General features: G+C 43.6%; 1 protein-coding gene across 1 annotated transcript in view; it reads left to right on the top strand.

Annotated features, from left to right (window-relative positions):
- The window catches only part of COL26A1 (collagen, type XXVI, alpha 1), a 167523-nt gene extending 154271 nt beyond the window's left edge, over positions 1–13252 (top strand). Inside the window, exons 10-14 of the mRNA XM_010006030.1 lie at positions 1302–1363; positions 3597–3659; positions 8711–8755; positions 9752–9836; positions 13080–13252. Coding sequence (XP_010004332.1) covers positions 1302–1363; positions 3597–3659; positions 8711–8755; positions 9752–9836; positions 13080–13252 — 428 coding nt within the window. The remainder of the gene's footprint in view (positions 1–1301; positions 1364–3596; positions 3660–8710; positions 8756–9751; positions 9837–13079) is intronic.
- Positions 13253–15244: the final 1992 nt, after the last annotated feature.

Here is a 15244-nt window from a genome sequence, read left to right as displayed (position 1 = left end):
GGAAAGAGAGTGGTCCTTACTGGATGGGCAGCAGAGCAGTGGGTCCAGGAGTGGGAAGGGTGATAAGAACTAACCAGGTTTCTCAGCTGTTCATAGTGGCAGGACACCTCTTGAGAAGGGACTAATTAAAGACTGTCTTTAAGAATGGGTTTTCCAGTGAATGCCTTTGAGAGCAGATTCGTTCTCACTGCTGCTTCAATCCTGTCCTGTTGCTGTAGAGCTCCACTGAGCAGGCTCTGGCCAGCTGCTCTGTGATATGTGTCCAGACTTTGCAGACTTTGAAGCTGAAAAGAGCTGGTTTGAGCTCTTCCTAATTTTTGCCATAAAACTGAAATCAGAATTTGGGATGAAAATTCAGTGGCAAATCTTTGGGTGGCTTAAATGATAGTGTTCTTGCAAACATCAGCAGTTCCCTGTATGATGCATATTTAGGAGTGAACTCCCATTAGTTGCAGAAAAGGCTTTTCCTTTCATTGAGAGCCCTTCATTTATCCTTCAATTCCTTTTATTCTTTGACATCAGCATTTGTATGGTGCATTAATGAATGAGGCTGATTCAGCTGTACTTTGTGTGTAGTGTCCACATTGTTTCATCTCAAGGGTTGTGACAACTAAAGCGGAGAGAAGTGTTGCTAAATTCAGGCAAATACCCTGTCTCCCCTTTGCAGGTATAATTTAACAGCTACTGTTGAGATATAATTATTTTTACAAAAGAAATTAATCTCTTGAGTGACTGTGTAAAACAAGTTGACCTGTTTAGACAGTGTTCAACTCATCCTGCCAGCAGGCTCTCCTGTGGTGCAGTGTTTAAAGAATGTATTGCCACTGGAGAGAACAAAGAATAAGAGAGAGCTTTGCTTTGCCCCATCTCCTTCAAGTTCATCAGCAACTTTCTGACAACACCACAGAGACCATGTGGACTTCCCTTGCCACCTACAAGACTCTTTCAGAAACAGCAGCTGTAGTGTCTTGCTCTGATGTAGCTGTGTCATGGACCTAGTTTTTTTTCTCAGAAGCTGTCATTTTAAGCAATGGAAATGCAGCATGGACTGACATTCTTTCTCCCTGTTTTCACCTTTTTTTTTCTCCTAGAGCTCTATCTTCCCTAGAGTCCAGGGATTATTATATCAGGATATGGGTGTCCAATAATTCAGTGTGTGATAAAGCACTTCTGCTGTAGTCCTGTGATAGACTCTTACCCATTGAGAGGCTAAAAAGAACAATGACAGGAGGTACATGCATGGAATGCAGGGTCTTCTCTTCTGTCTCCTTAAAATTGTTTCAAATGATGATTCCCACCAGGGCCACCAGGAGCAACAGGACCCAAAGGGCCACCAGGACCTATCGGAGTTCCTGGATCACAAGTAAGGTGCTTTAGTGCTCTGGGGCAGAGTTGGGGGTTAGGTATGAAACAGCTTCTCCTGGCACAAAGAGGGAAAGTAGTTTCCAAATCTTAGATCTGATGTTTTGTTCCATATGAAATTCTGTTATTTTGATACCTTTTCTTTTCATGCTGAATTGTGTTGAGAGGTTGAAAAGGTTGTGCTTTCAGGATTTTCCCTTAATCATAACAACACATCTTGCTGTTCCTGTGTCAAAACATTTCACTGTCGCCTGAGTTGATGCAAAGGATTTGACGTGGGCTTTACTAGCACAGAGATAGAAAAACACTGTGTTTCCTGTGGAACACAGAAAAAGAACAAAAATGCATCAATGGGAATTCGCCAGTTCTCCAAGCCTGGCTCTTCAGAAACAGTACTTTTATTCCAGGAAAAAAAAAATCACCAATCCCCATAAATTCGATTATTTATTGATACAAAGATTGTGGAGGGTGGAAGTAAGAAAGGAGTGTGATAAACTCACTCAAAAGAATTTATGATAGTTGAAGTTTAATGTGATACAAAGGGACTCTGGCTTTGGGAAAAGCATTACTTAATGTGGAGGTAAACTAGTAACACCAAATATTTCAAAGGAATCTAAAGCAAGTAAAGAGAGAGGATTGACTGAAGAGCACAGAGACAGACAAAGGTTAAAAAACTTAGCAGAGGGATGTAACTTAGATCTGGAAAAGAAGAGGTTTGGAATTGCTAAAAGTTAGAAAAAGGAGACTTTTGCTTTGCATTTATTACTCAGTTTGAAGAAGCAATGGGCAGCATGTAAGTGAAAGTTTGCCAGTGTAGCAGAATCATTTCAATTAGTGAATGCTCTGGAGAACGATGAGAAACTCCAGATAGATATGAACAGAGTGAGAAGCTTGGCAGCAAAATGAGAGATGAAGTTTAACATGATTAAATATAAGGTAATTCACAATTCATAAATAGGTTCTGTAGTAGAGTCTGGCTTGTTAACATGCAGCACTCTAAATAGCTTTTTTGAAATGTAGTGTTCTTGATCATTCCTGTGTAATAACACACTGAAAGTCACTGTTAGAGCTGTCAAGGACAAAGGATACTTATGGACACTTAAGCTTTGTTCATGCTGCATGTTTGACATGGGGCCAAGTCTGGTTGGTGCCCTACCTTGTTTGGCAGCCCCAGTTCACCTCCTAAATCAGGCCTGAGTTTCTGACTCTTTTGTGGGCCCAGGGCTGAGCTGGGGGCCAGGTCACTGTTTGGCTTGGTGGTGAGCAGGCAGGGCTGGCTGCTGGCAAGGAGCAAGGTGTTAATGGTGAGCACTGCTGAAACTGGGAGAGTGCTCCTCTTTAGACCCTTGAAATACTCATGTCCGGTATTGTGGGCCACTCAAACAGACACTGAGGCTCCTCTCAGCCTATTTCTCTGGGCAGTGAGAGACAGGGGGTTCTGGGGGCTGTTGTTAAGCAGATTGATTTAAATCACTATCATTGTGGAGCAGTGGTCTCCTTTGCTGCAGTCTCTGAGGCGAAGTGCAAGTCGCTTAAGGTGGAAAGAAGCATCTTGCACGTGGTCATGGGGACCTGACATGCTGAATATAAACAGTGGTGTTCTCTCCCTGTCTGGTTTATAGCTGTGGCTTCACTGGGTGGATAAATTAAGAATTTGGATCGATTTCTGCAAAGCAGTTCAATTAGTAGAAATCTTCCTTATCCGTTGGTGACTGCTTTATACATTTATTCAACCCAGGAAGCAAAATTATTAGTAGAGATTGGACTTAATTTGAAAATTGTTTATTAGGGTGAGTGAATAAGTTCAAAATAATTTCCACTGCATAATCCAATTAATTTTCAGGTATGTATGCTTACTTATACCACCCACTGATGCAATTATAAAAAGGGGGAAAGCAGTGGGGATTTTTAAGCTAACCATACTATCTGTGTATTACTTTCTTCTTGGTAACTGAGAACAAGAACTATCCTGTCATACTGACCCCTTAGAAATGCTGCATCAGTAGCCTGCAGTGCATTAAAAGATGAAAATAGAGGGATATGAAACTATAGGTCTCAGGTTATCTGCAAACAGATCTCCAGTGTTGCTTGAGGATAAAAGGGGATCCATCCCAATTGTTTCATGGGTGTATGAGGTTTTCAGGATCTGAGAAGCACTAAGAAATGTATTCACTACACCTACACACAAGATGCAGGGTAGAAATTAATTCTTTCTTGTTCTGCATCTCTTCTAGGGCTTACCAGGCTCTCCAGGACAGCCCGGGCCAAAAGGTTCCAAGGGAGACCGAGGAGAGAGAGTAAGGTTTTACATGCACAGAGGGATTCCCACCAACACTGGGGTGTGATGCCTCAGGAATTACATATACAACAGAGGTCTTTCAAATTCTGTGGGACTACAGCCATGAACAATGTTAAATGTAGAGTTTCTAGGTCTTATGCTAGGACCAAGATACTGGCTTACTGCACAGATAGAGGGTTGAATTGCTTGCAAAGTCTGGTGTTCCCTGAAGATATTCAGGTAGCAAATACCTGGTATTTAAAGGCTTGTGGAAACCAACTTTCTTCTGCCAACCCAAGCTTGCTAGCATGGAGTATTTTGGGTGGTCTAACTGAACTCTTTCTTTTGTGGCAATAAGGCAGTAAAAGCTCATCAGACTTTTCCTGAACCAAAGCTGTTCCCCAGGTCAAATGATGTTCTTAATATATCCTCTAGGATATTGGAATGATGTTCTTGGTATGTTTATGTGCTCTCCCTCAGTCCTCAGTGGGTTGTCAAGTGCTAATAATTAAACATAGACAGGGCAGTTGGAATGTTATTTGGTGAAGCTTAGGAATTACCAGAGAAAAATCTAGCAGGGATATAACTGTGGCTGATTCCCAGTCCAACATTCAAGCAGCAGGAAGGGTTTCAAAGGCTTTCAGCTCCTTCTGTTCAGCTTACTCTTCAAAAGGCTACCTTTGAAATCTCCTGAGAGACACTAGGAGTACCAAATCATTTCAGAATGTAGTATATGGTGGAGGATCACTGAGCAATTAGATCTGAAAAATGTAGAAGTGGGCACAGATGGACTGTGGACCACAACAAAGAACCTAGTGTGAAGCAGAGTCAAAGAAAGGAAGAAAAAAAAAGGAGAACAACATTGGTTGGTACCTCTAAAATGACAGACGTCTGCAGTGGTGGCTGCACTGACAGAGCCTTGTGCCACAGCTGTAGGAAACCAGTTCCCTTTTCTTCCAAGTGCCTCTTTTACCAGTACATAGATGGAGGTGAATGTGGAGGTCCCTACCTGTAAATGGGTGGCTGTGGATGATGTGCTTCCCCCATATGATAGTGTCCTCTTCATTTCTGCTCACTCTTCCAATCCAAAAGACAGGGGAGGGGGGGGGGGGTATGTCTGAAAGGGATGAGAAAGAGAAATGCAAATTGGTTAACTCCAACTTCCCAAATTAATTAGAATAACCAGCAATAGACTTAAACTGTGTTTCTCTGCCCAGACAGTGTGCAAGGAGAGCAAGTCCAGGTGGTTTGTGACATCCTCTCCTGAGGCTCCTCATGCCAAGGAGCAAGGGATATCTGAGGACTGAGAACAAATTATTTTTAAAAGCTCCCCTTTAGTATCCTTGCACATTGTTTTGGGTGCTTGGTTGCTGTTTTTACATAAGAAATCACTTCCAGCTCTCTAAAAGACCATTTTGAGTGACTGCTAGTAATTTTTTAATAAGTTTCCTTGTGCAGATCAGCCACTTTGGGCATTTGATAGCCTTGCTAATAGACTACAAACTGATTTATTTCTGGGACTAGTATTCAAGATTCTGACAGAGACCAAAACCTTAACTGATGAGTCTTCTGCACAACTGGCTGCAACTTATTGCCATTAAATGTGAATTTCCTGTTAAAAAAAACAAAAAACCTGACATGGTGTATGGCAAAGTGTCAAGTTTCCATCCAGGAAATTGATAAGAACTCTTCCTCAGTGATTCATATAACATTTTGCTTTGGTTTGTGGTTGACCATACTGCTAAGACTATACTTCTTGTGAAACAAAAGCTTTGTTGCACTTTGCCCATTCAGTACAGAGAAATCCTTTAGACTTGATTTTGTTCCCTCACAGTTAGATATTCAGAATCATATCCCTCCTTCTAGATTTGGGACAAATAAGATTTTCAACTCTCAAAATGTCTTGCTAAACAGAAAAAACAGATTGAAATTCCTGCCCTTCCTTTGCTAGCACAGAAAGTGAAGCCGAGTGCTTTTTCTGGCAGAATTTCTGTCTGATGTCCTATGAGCTTTTTGTCTTGTGTGAGTGTGGATTTGAATGCTGGTTTTGACAACTACATGCTGCAATTTTGGGTTTGGTGCATACAAATTAGGGCTAGCTTTACCCAGGGCAGAGGAGCTGTGCAGCTGGAAAGAAAAGCAGAGGAGGGTTTATAGTATCGGCTGAGATTCAAGAAAACGTTATTACACCTTCTTGCTGAACCTCAGAGAAAGCACATGTAGCAGAGACCTGAAGCAGGCTGAGCACATCCCCTGGATGGCACATCTCTATCTGTGCCTCTCACCAGCAGCCTTTGCCCGTTCTTACGCAGTGGCAGTGAGGCTGCAGCACACCACCCCCAGGCAGGCTGCAGAGGTACAGCCAGCAAGGGCCTGGGATGAAAGATACTCTGTCATCCAGCCTCAATATCCTTTGATCCCCTTTAAGCTTTAACATCCTTTCTGTTCCTCCTGGACATAGAGAACATTCTGTTTATGTATTTTGAGTGCATTGCTGTGTGTCCTGACTGTGATTTGCCTCTTGCCTGTGCTTTTTCCCAGGCCTTCCTCCACTGCAGAATCTCAGATCATTTGCAGATGCTCAGAGCACCTGACAAACTGGGCCTTCCTCCCAGTGCTCTCCATGTCCCTACAGGCCTTTGTCTCATACTGGCCAACTCCTCCCTAGCACTGCCCAGTTCTCCGTGGTCTCTCCTAGATTTTTAGATGCCCAAGGCCTGTTTTATTTTTGGTTTGCTTTTTTTTATACAAAGGAGCAGTTTGATGGACATAGTAATAAAGCAGCTCCCCCCTCCCAGCAAATACGACAAAAAGCTGCTGTCAGCAAGGTAGTTTTTTGGGGGAGAAAAGGGATGGGTTTATTTCTGTCTATGTCTAGGGGAGAACAGCCAGGTTAAATATGTGGCTGTTTCATCAATGGATTTCTAAAGATGCTTTTAAATTTTGCTTCTTCCTGCCCCAGCCTGCTCTGGGTTGGGAAACAAATGCTGCTGAGGAAAATGGGGGAGAAAAAGATACCCAGTTTGATGGGTATCCCAGTTTAAGTTTGATGGCATTTCATTCTGCTTAAAATATTCCTATTTAAAACAACACCAAAAAACCCCATCCCAAAAAACCCCACTGAGAACAATGTGAAAATTAGCACAGCGTGAAAAAGAAAAATCTTGTAGGTGTGTTTTGATCAGTAGCTGTTGGGGTGAGCACAGGGCTGTGTGTGGAGCAGGAGGCAGATTAAATCAGTGCTCTGTGGGAGTCCTGGGCTCTGTTTGCTGTCTGGGGCAGCATCAGCCCATCCATTTTGCTAGAGAGAAGAATGCAGTATCTTTGTAAGAAATAAATCTGCAGCCAAATTCCTTCCTGGTATAATGTAACTGACTGCTGTAAATTTTAAGAAATAGCTAATCATGTTACTGAGAGGGTACTGAGCTGAGCAGCTCTGGATCAAACCAAACTTTTCCAAAGTGTGATGGGATTTGGAGCTGATACTTGACAGCAAACCATGACCCCCCCATTTGCTGTCTCCAAGTGATAATGTCAAGGGAAAGGAATTTTTTTTTAATATTATCTCAAATGTAGGGTTTTTCATTAAGCCTTCTTAATTCCACTAGTAAAAATTACACTATGTTTTTGTCAAATGGAAAAACCTCCTAATGACACTTACTTTATTTCCAACAGGGGCAAGCAGGTCTGACTGGAGAGAGGGGCATGAAGGGATTTCCTGTAAGTGCTGTACTTGTGGGTGTGTGCCAGACTCAGATGGTTTGGTGCCTGCTTGGCACCATGAATGCCACCTAGCTGGACTGCAGCTGGTTCAGCCAGCTCTCTCTGAGGCAATGCTCAATTGCCTCCATCTTGGACATGTGTTCAATAGGCAACCATAACATATTCCTCTGCAATGAAATGGTCTTCCTGCATGTGAAGCACAGTGCTGAAATGCTGTGACCAGGAAGGTGTCACACCAACACAAGAGATGTGCTTTACTTGCAGAGCCCCTCCAGCCAAACCTCTCCCTGCCCTGTGAGGTTCCTGCACTAGTAGAGCCCAAAGGTGGGCACAGTTAAACAACCTAAAGTACATCAGCTGCTCTCAACTCCTTCCTGTGCAAGCTGAGCTGGGAACCCTCTAGTGAGATCGAGACACATCCAAATGATTTCTTGGCAATACCAGAACAGATGCACACAGGAGATGCATGTGTGGCTAGGGTGCAGACAAACTGGTGGAGATGAAGGTTGGCTGTCAGTTAGTGGAGAAAGTTGGGTTTTATTTTGGCTAGCAGCATCCAGAGAGGTCCTAGGGCCTCTGGGAGGTGTCTTTTCTCTCTTCCTTAATCCTACCTCATAATTTTGTACAATTCATAGAACCTTTTCTTCAGTCCTTCCACACCCAGCTCTGCTTTGCAAGTATCTCAGTGATGTCCAACAAGTTTGAGGAGCCCAGCCATTTCCACTCTGTTTTATTCACCAGTTTGTTAGCCCTTTCCCTTGTTTTATGTTTGTCTTGTGGTTTAACTCTTCATGTCATCTGGTCTTTGGGAAATGCATGAAACTCCTGGTTAGGGGGAACATCAGACCTATATTGACAGCACATAGGGATCTTTGTTCAAGAAAAGCTTAAAGAGCATCTTCAGAGGCAGAAAGTGATGTGACTAATGAATGAAAGTAGAATGGAGGATTTTATGTTCTAAATCAAAGAGGAACATCTGCAGGTTTGGGGGGAGGGGAAGGGTATTGTTATCTCAGTGTGAGCTAGAAGCACCACTTTTTGAGATCATCAGGAGATGCAGTCTTGTTGTGGGCCCAGGCCATGGCAGCCAGCCCGTCCTGCAGCTTGGCCACTCCTGGACAAGTTCATCAGTGTTAGAAATGGTGATGACCTCCTAGGAAGCTGGTGAGAGCCAGGACGGAGCTCAAGTTTACACTTGGGCCCTTCCTTGGCTTTAAGTGCCAGTCAGTTTGTTTTCTGCTGGTGAAAACCTTCTGCCTTCAAATTGTTCCCATGGAGGTAAGGGATGCAAGTGACACAGGGTCCTCAGTCACATGAAAACAAATTTCTTTTTCTTGTTTGTTTTAGGGTGAACCAGGCAAGAAGGGTGAGGAAGGTGACAAAGGTGCTGATGTAAGCATGCATGTCTATTGTGCTACTTTCCTTTTTGTCTCTTTACTGTACTTCAACCATATTCCCTTTGGCAGGGAGGGCCTTGGCTCTGGAGGACAAGGGGCCTGTCCACAGTTAAGAGTGCAGAGCAAGAGATTATTTAAACTTTGGGTTTGATCTTAATACATGCTAGGAGTCCTGGTCTTTGAGGTTTCCTCAGCCATGTTGACAGCTGTCCTCTCTGTGCTCTCGGAATACCTTCTGAGGCCTCAGTGATTGTTCTGCCATACAGAGCTGCTACCAGGTAGGGAATTACTCCCCATTGTCCCTCCCACAAGCTTGGGGCAGGTTCCCAAAAAGATCAAACTGCAGGTGTGGAGGGAGAGTTGGAGTTCTTGCATCTCTGTTCTCCCACCCTAAAATATTTCTCAACACCTGTCTGACCCTTCAAGTGCATATCTAAGGCAATGGGGGGGCAACAAACTACAACTTGAGTGTATGTGAAAGTATGTGAACAGGTTTCAGGCAGCATGTGGCCCAGCCAAGAGCTCTGTGAAGCCCATCAGGATGGGCTTGTGTGCCACTGTTCCAGTTTATAAGGGAGCAACAAGATGATGCTGGACACATGTCCCAGTTTCCTGGTGAACCAACAAATAGAAAGCCCATGTAACTCAATGATGGTCAGAGTGAACATCAGATGACAGCAAAACCTGTTCTCCAGGTAGTTCAGCATAGTTGGTAAAGGTTTGACAGGAATATACACCCTGGGTTTGGCCCACTGTAGAAGCAGGAACTAAACTGAAAGTCTTGGCTTTGGGTCAGAGGCTCTGTAAACATGGGGGTGAAACTGAGGAGGTTTTCTTCAAAGAGGGGTTTCTTCTGCATTCCTACTTAACCCTTTTACATCTTTTCTTTTTTTCAATAGTCACACAACATAGTCTGGCATTCTGGAGCCATTATGACAAGAAGCCCATGCTGCAATGTATATCAATGTTAGTTTTCTTTTCCTTCTTGCAGGGGGAAGGTGTTCAACAACTTCGAGAAGCTCTGAAGATTTTAGCTGAGAGGGTATTAATTCTTGAGCACATGATAGGAATTCATGGTAAGTGTCGCTAAGATTTTATTTTCTTGACAGGAGCTCTGCTCAGGTAGCTGCTTGGTGGTTAAACAGTCTAAACCCTCTGCCTAGAATAAATTTAAACCAGGTTTTCAAAACTAGGTACGCAACATGACTTAAAGGACGCTTAGAACTACTGAGAACCTAGAGCTTCCCCCAACTGCATTGGTTACTCTGGCTTTACAGTAGCAGGTGAAATGACCCCCACAACAATTTTTATCACAATTCAGAAAGCCAAGTCACAAGCAGCAGCTCAAGCCATGGGGCACAGATCATCTAGCAGCTTCTCAGGGAGCTGCTTTTTTCAAGCCTTTAGGCCAGATAATTTAATCCTGTTAATCGTGTCTTCCAAATGACTTTAACACCAGAGGCCCTTGCCTTGTGTAGCGCTGTATGTTACAGAGAAAGCTCAAAATGTTGCATGTTACCCTGAGAACCAGTGACCCCTGAATGTATTGTGATCATAACTTGCACAATCAGATTTAAAGCAAGTGTCGCATGTTCTTCGTTCAGATAGATTTCATGTTTTCTGTTGAGGCTGTTTGCCATCACTAGTACAGTGTGTGGCATCATCCCTTAATGAGTGTTTCCATCCCTTAACCAGAGTATGGGCTTGTGCAATCACCACAAATCAGACTTCTCCCTTTAGGATACTTGAGGAGCAGTTCTCAAGCTGCTGTGCCAATTTCTCCCCTTTCGGACACACAGTAGAGGCAAAATGTTGTTCAGATCCACTATCCCACCCTGTGAGAAGCAAGCCTGTTCCTTGGCACTAAGATGAACATTTTTTTAACCAAGTCCCATAGCACTTTTCTTTCCTAGTTTCATGTGGCATCTCATTCCTGGCCTGACTTGTAAAGCAGGCTGCTCACACCTTCCTTCACCTTGACAATCACTCGGGTCACGAACTGGCCTTTGGCTATTGACTGAGCTGAGAGAAATTCTAAATAGCTAAAATGTCCAGCAGTTCCTAAGCAAGTGACTTAACACGCCTTGAGATCCCACGAGCCCCTTCTGAAGCCAGCACACTGCTAGAATGAAAATGTGTTGGGCACTGAAAGCCAAAGCAGTATCAGTGCAGGGTGCTCCTTCACAGGGCTGACCTGCCTCGAGGTATGCACTGCTCTTCATTGTTCAGTGGCCATGTAGCTTTTGGAGGCCCAAGGTGCTATTTCCAGAAGCAACAGGCAGCACCGGCTTAAGCTTTTTGGGAAATCATGAACCCATGATTTAACCACAGTCACCCTGACCTTACCTCTGCATTAATTCTGCTGCTTTGCTTGGAGATGGTGGCAGTACCAGGGAAATGCCCACTAGACTACCCAGGCAGCAATCCATGCCCAGCCCAGCTGGTCTCTGGGAAAGAGGGGAAGGGGATCCCCGTCCACAGGCACAGTGCAGTGTATTTACAGGGCTCAGGGTCTGGTCTTCCATTGTCTTTTACTTTGTACTTCCATTTATATTAATATAAAGCAAAGTGTCAGCTCTTCAGGAAGCTTGTATAGACACTGGGGCTTGGACTGAGGAATTGATCCAACTTTGCCCCTGCAGAACTGCCAAATTTATCTGTTTTATCCATTGTCTCTTTGGCAGTACAGCAGCAACAGGGCATGCAGTGCTGTTATTTTGAAACAGCCATTTCAGCAAACCATTTTTACTGACATAAATGCCTTTTCTGTTACTTCTTGGGATGAAGATGAGTTATTTACACCCATATATACCAGTGTAACAGCACCAGTACAAATGGATGGATTTTAATTGTACAGTGTAGTTAAGGCCATGTTTGAACACCTATATTGCATGACTGTATATAAATAGTTTCTTTTTTATCTAATAACAGTATAGATAGCTTGTATTTTTATTCTGTGCTTTTGAGATAATTCCAGTCTTTAGCTTAAGACATATTTTAAGCCCTAAAAAATGCTGTGTAGAAACAGAACTTGGAAAGTAAAGCTTTCTTTTTCTTGTGCAATTATGTTCATCCCTGTACATGTATATTGTTTAAAAAAAACCCAAACAACATAAAAAGACATAAAGTAACAAAACAGATTTTTCTTGAGTCCATCCTTCCCTGCACTGAAAGGCACCACACAGGTTTAAATCACCCAGCACCAACTATGTGGTCACATTGCCTCTGTAGGTGTTAAGGATTGTGCCACAGCTCTCTGGGCAGCCCAACTCAGCCCAGCCTTAAGGATCCACACAGAAATGCCAATCCCATGCTCTCATTTTCCAAAGAAATGTCACAATCAGTGTGGTTTCCAAAACCAAAGCCACCCAAGCAACAAGGCAAAACACACCAGCAAACAAACCCCTTCTCTGCAATGGGAGGGCAGTCTGAGATGAGCTGGCCTAACAAACTGCAGAGAGCAGCCCAGCAGGACACACGAAAGCCCAAATTGTTTGGCAGTGTTTACTTCCAGCAAGCACAGCACAAATCCTTCAGCAGCCAAATGCTCACTTGAACCAGAAATGCTGCCTGGTGGGATCAAACCAAGGCTGGGTGTCTGGCTTATGAGGCTAGGCTCTTGGCAGGGAGACAGGCAAACCTCCATCTCTGAAGGCCGAAGGAAAATGAAACTGAGGCATTAAAAATGATGAGGCAGCATCCAGTCATCAGCATCCAGGAACTGCTAGGAACACAGAAGAGTGGCCACAGCCAAATGTGTATTTAGCCTCGAAGGGCAGGATGCTGTAGGAAGAGGAGATGTGTGTTACCATGAGGCAGGCTGAGAGAATGGACAGCTGGTAGTTATTCCCAGCTTTACTGCTAATTGGATGGATCAAACCTGTTATTCAATCTTTTCAGTGCCTCAGAATGTTCTCCTTTACTGGGAGGGAAATGGCAGTTAACCCCACAGGAGCACCACTTCCCAGTGACCACCTGGCCCCATCCCTCAAGAACAGGAGTCTGTGGGCAATGCTGAGTCACAGCAACGGCCCCAGCAAAATTCTAAGCAATAAAAGAGCTTTATAAATGGAAGTACAAACGAGAACAGGCCCTGCTGAGCTACATATGGTGAGAGTACTTACACCAAAGAGCTTAGAGCAGGGGGAAAAGACCTAATAAAGGAGCAGTGTGGTGGCAGCTAACACATAGCTCCACAAGTAGCTTGCTAGATGGAAAGACAACAGGAGGGACAACACTTCTTCCCAGAAGGGCCCAAGTCCTCATTCCTTAGCCTCCCCTGTTAAATCGCGCTCTCCCGTGACTTTCTCTCCTTACAGACTCTTTGTCTTCCATTGAGCCAGGCTCTGGACAGGATGTGATCCCGGGCTCCCCACTGCGAACCAGCATCAAGATCAAACGTGGAGGACCACAGCAGCCCCAGGCCTACCAGATCCTCTCTTCACTGCTGGACGACAGTGAAGCCAAAAGGAGAAGCAATCGGATGAAGTAGGAGCACCTGCATGTTCTCCGTGCCTGTTCACCAGTTAAAGATACAGTATCCCAGTGCTTAATTGCAGAGTGCAAATGAAGTGAGTAGGAGGCTGCAGTGTTGGCAACTGGGTTTCCTGACCTGGCCAATACTATGCCCTTATCACAGGGAATGTCTCATCCATAGCTCAGAGTGGGTCTTATGAACATTTTTCTTGATTTTTGTTGTTTTGCCTTTGGAAAGGATACCAGAGGGCAGGTATCCTCAGAAGCTTTCTACAGAAATGATACCACCCAACTGTGTCTCAAGAGGTTAATCCTCCCCTTGTTTCTTCACTGGCCTTGAAAGTTACTCAGTTAGGGCACTGCTTATCTGACTGAGACAGTCAATCCCATCTAGACTCAAAGCCTTGCCCATTGGTATAGTTGGTGGCATCTGCTTTTTTTCATGTGGTGGTGTCATCTGGACTTCCAGGTGAAGATCCCACTTCCATAGGCCACTAAAACATGACCTACAAGGATTTCTTTTAAGCAAAATTCAAACATTTAGAACTGTTACTCTGAAAATTCACGTAACTCATTGGCCTTTAGCATCAAAATCTTGGCTCTTCATGTTGCTAACTGCATGTGAATGGGATTATTTCTATTTGTGGTTGGCTAAGCAAGGACTTTTGATGCAAATGTTCCCAGCAACATTGACTTTCTAGCTATCTTCAGTGAGATTAGACTGTTTCTGGAAAAATACAGAGCAGTTTGTATGAGATAGGATGGAATTGTGCAAGAATTTTCCCATATTGTGTTCAGCTTGTGCATACATCTAGAGACAAATCATTTATGTAGTAGCAATAACTATTCATAGGAAAGGATATTTTTCAATACTTTCTTAATCATACATGAATAAGGGAAAATGTTTTCACACTGTTTTGTTTTTATCTTGTGAGTAAATCCTTGCCATTTGACTCTGGAGACAGTGTAGTAGCAAACCACAGCCTGAGGAGTTAGAGTCTTGTCAAGAGCTTATCTTGCACTGGGAGTGAAATACAAAATCGTTTTACTTATTGCAATATTTTTTTATTTTGGGGGAAGTTCCAACTTCCAGAGTTAAGAAGTTGAACCTGCCCTTCAATGACAATTGAATCACTGCACCTGCTGTGCAGACCAAAGCAGACAAGTTGATGTCATTCATGTAGAGAGGGATTTCTGTTAGAAAGGGGGAGACCAACAGAACTGTTGATTCTAATGTGTTTTGTTTTGGTTTTTTTTTAATTCCCACGCCTGCTGTTCTGACAGTTTTTTAATTCATCCCAGGATGAAAGTGAGCAAATTGAGTTTGTGTTGGTCCCATTCTATCTGGTTCCCAGTGCAAGATACAGCTATCTGAAAATGGCAAACTGTCCTGCTACAATGTTTCTGTCAAAAGCTGTTGCAAAGTCCAACAACTGTATGTCCACCTGTTCAGCAACCCTTGCCACCCAAAGTGATCTTCCTAAGGCAAACCAGAAACATTTGGTACACTGGAAAGAGGCTTGAAATGAAGGAGCTCTGCCAGCCCAACATTAGCTACCCATTAAATTAACCTTCCACATACATTGTAAACATGGTAGACTTCCAGAGATACCAGGACATCCAAATCCTTGCTCTGAAGAGCATTATATTTTCAGAAATGAACAGGCTACTTCAGGATGACTGAATTCCCTGTGTGCCTTCATTTGGGCCCTGTTCTTCAGACATCCAACCACCCATCCCTAAACAGGTGAAATGGTGTCAGTTGATGCTGACCAAGTGCCAGAAGCTTGTCCTTGTACAGAAGCTTTTTACTGCTCTACAGCTAAATAGGAAAGAGCCCTGGTTTAAGCTGGCTGCAGTAAATACACTTACTTGCTTTGTTTGGCTAGTGCCAGTGGTGGAGCTTGTCCAGCAGCCAGCCCACACAGGTCAGGTTGTACTTCCCTATGCTCAAATTTTCCTTTGAACATTTCAAAGAAACAAGCCCAAAGTGTTACACAAGTTTGGG

Source organism: Chaetura pelagica, unplaced genomic scaffold (assembly GCF_000747805.2).
Source record: "Chaetura pelagica isolate M959 unplaced genomic scaffold, ChaPel_1.0 scaffold49, whole genome shotgun sequence".
In the NCBI taxonomy this organism is placed as follows: domain Eukaryota; kingdom Metazoa; phylum Chordata; class Aves; order Apodiformes; family Apodidae; genus Chaetura; species Chaetura pelagica.
Note: the sequence above shows the minus strand (reverse complement) of the source record. Positions and strands in the feature narration are given on the sequence as shown.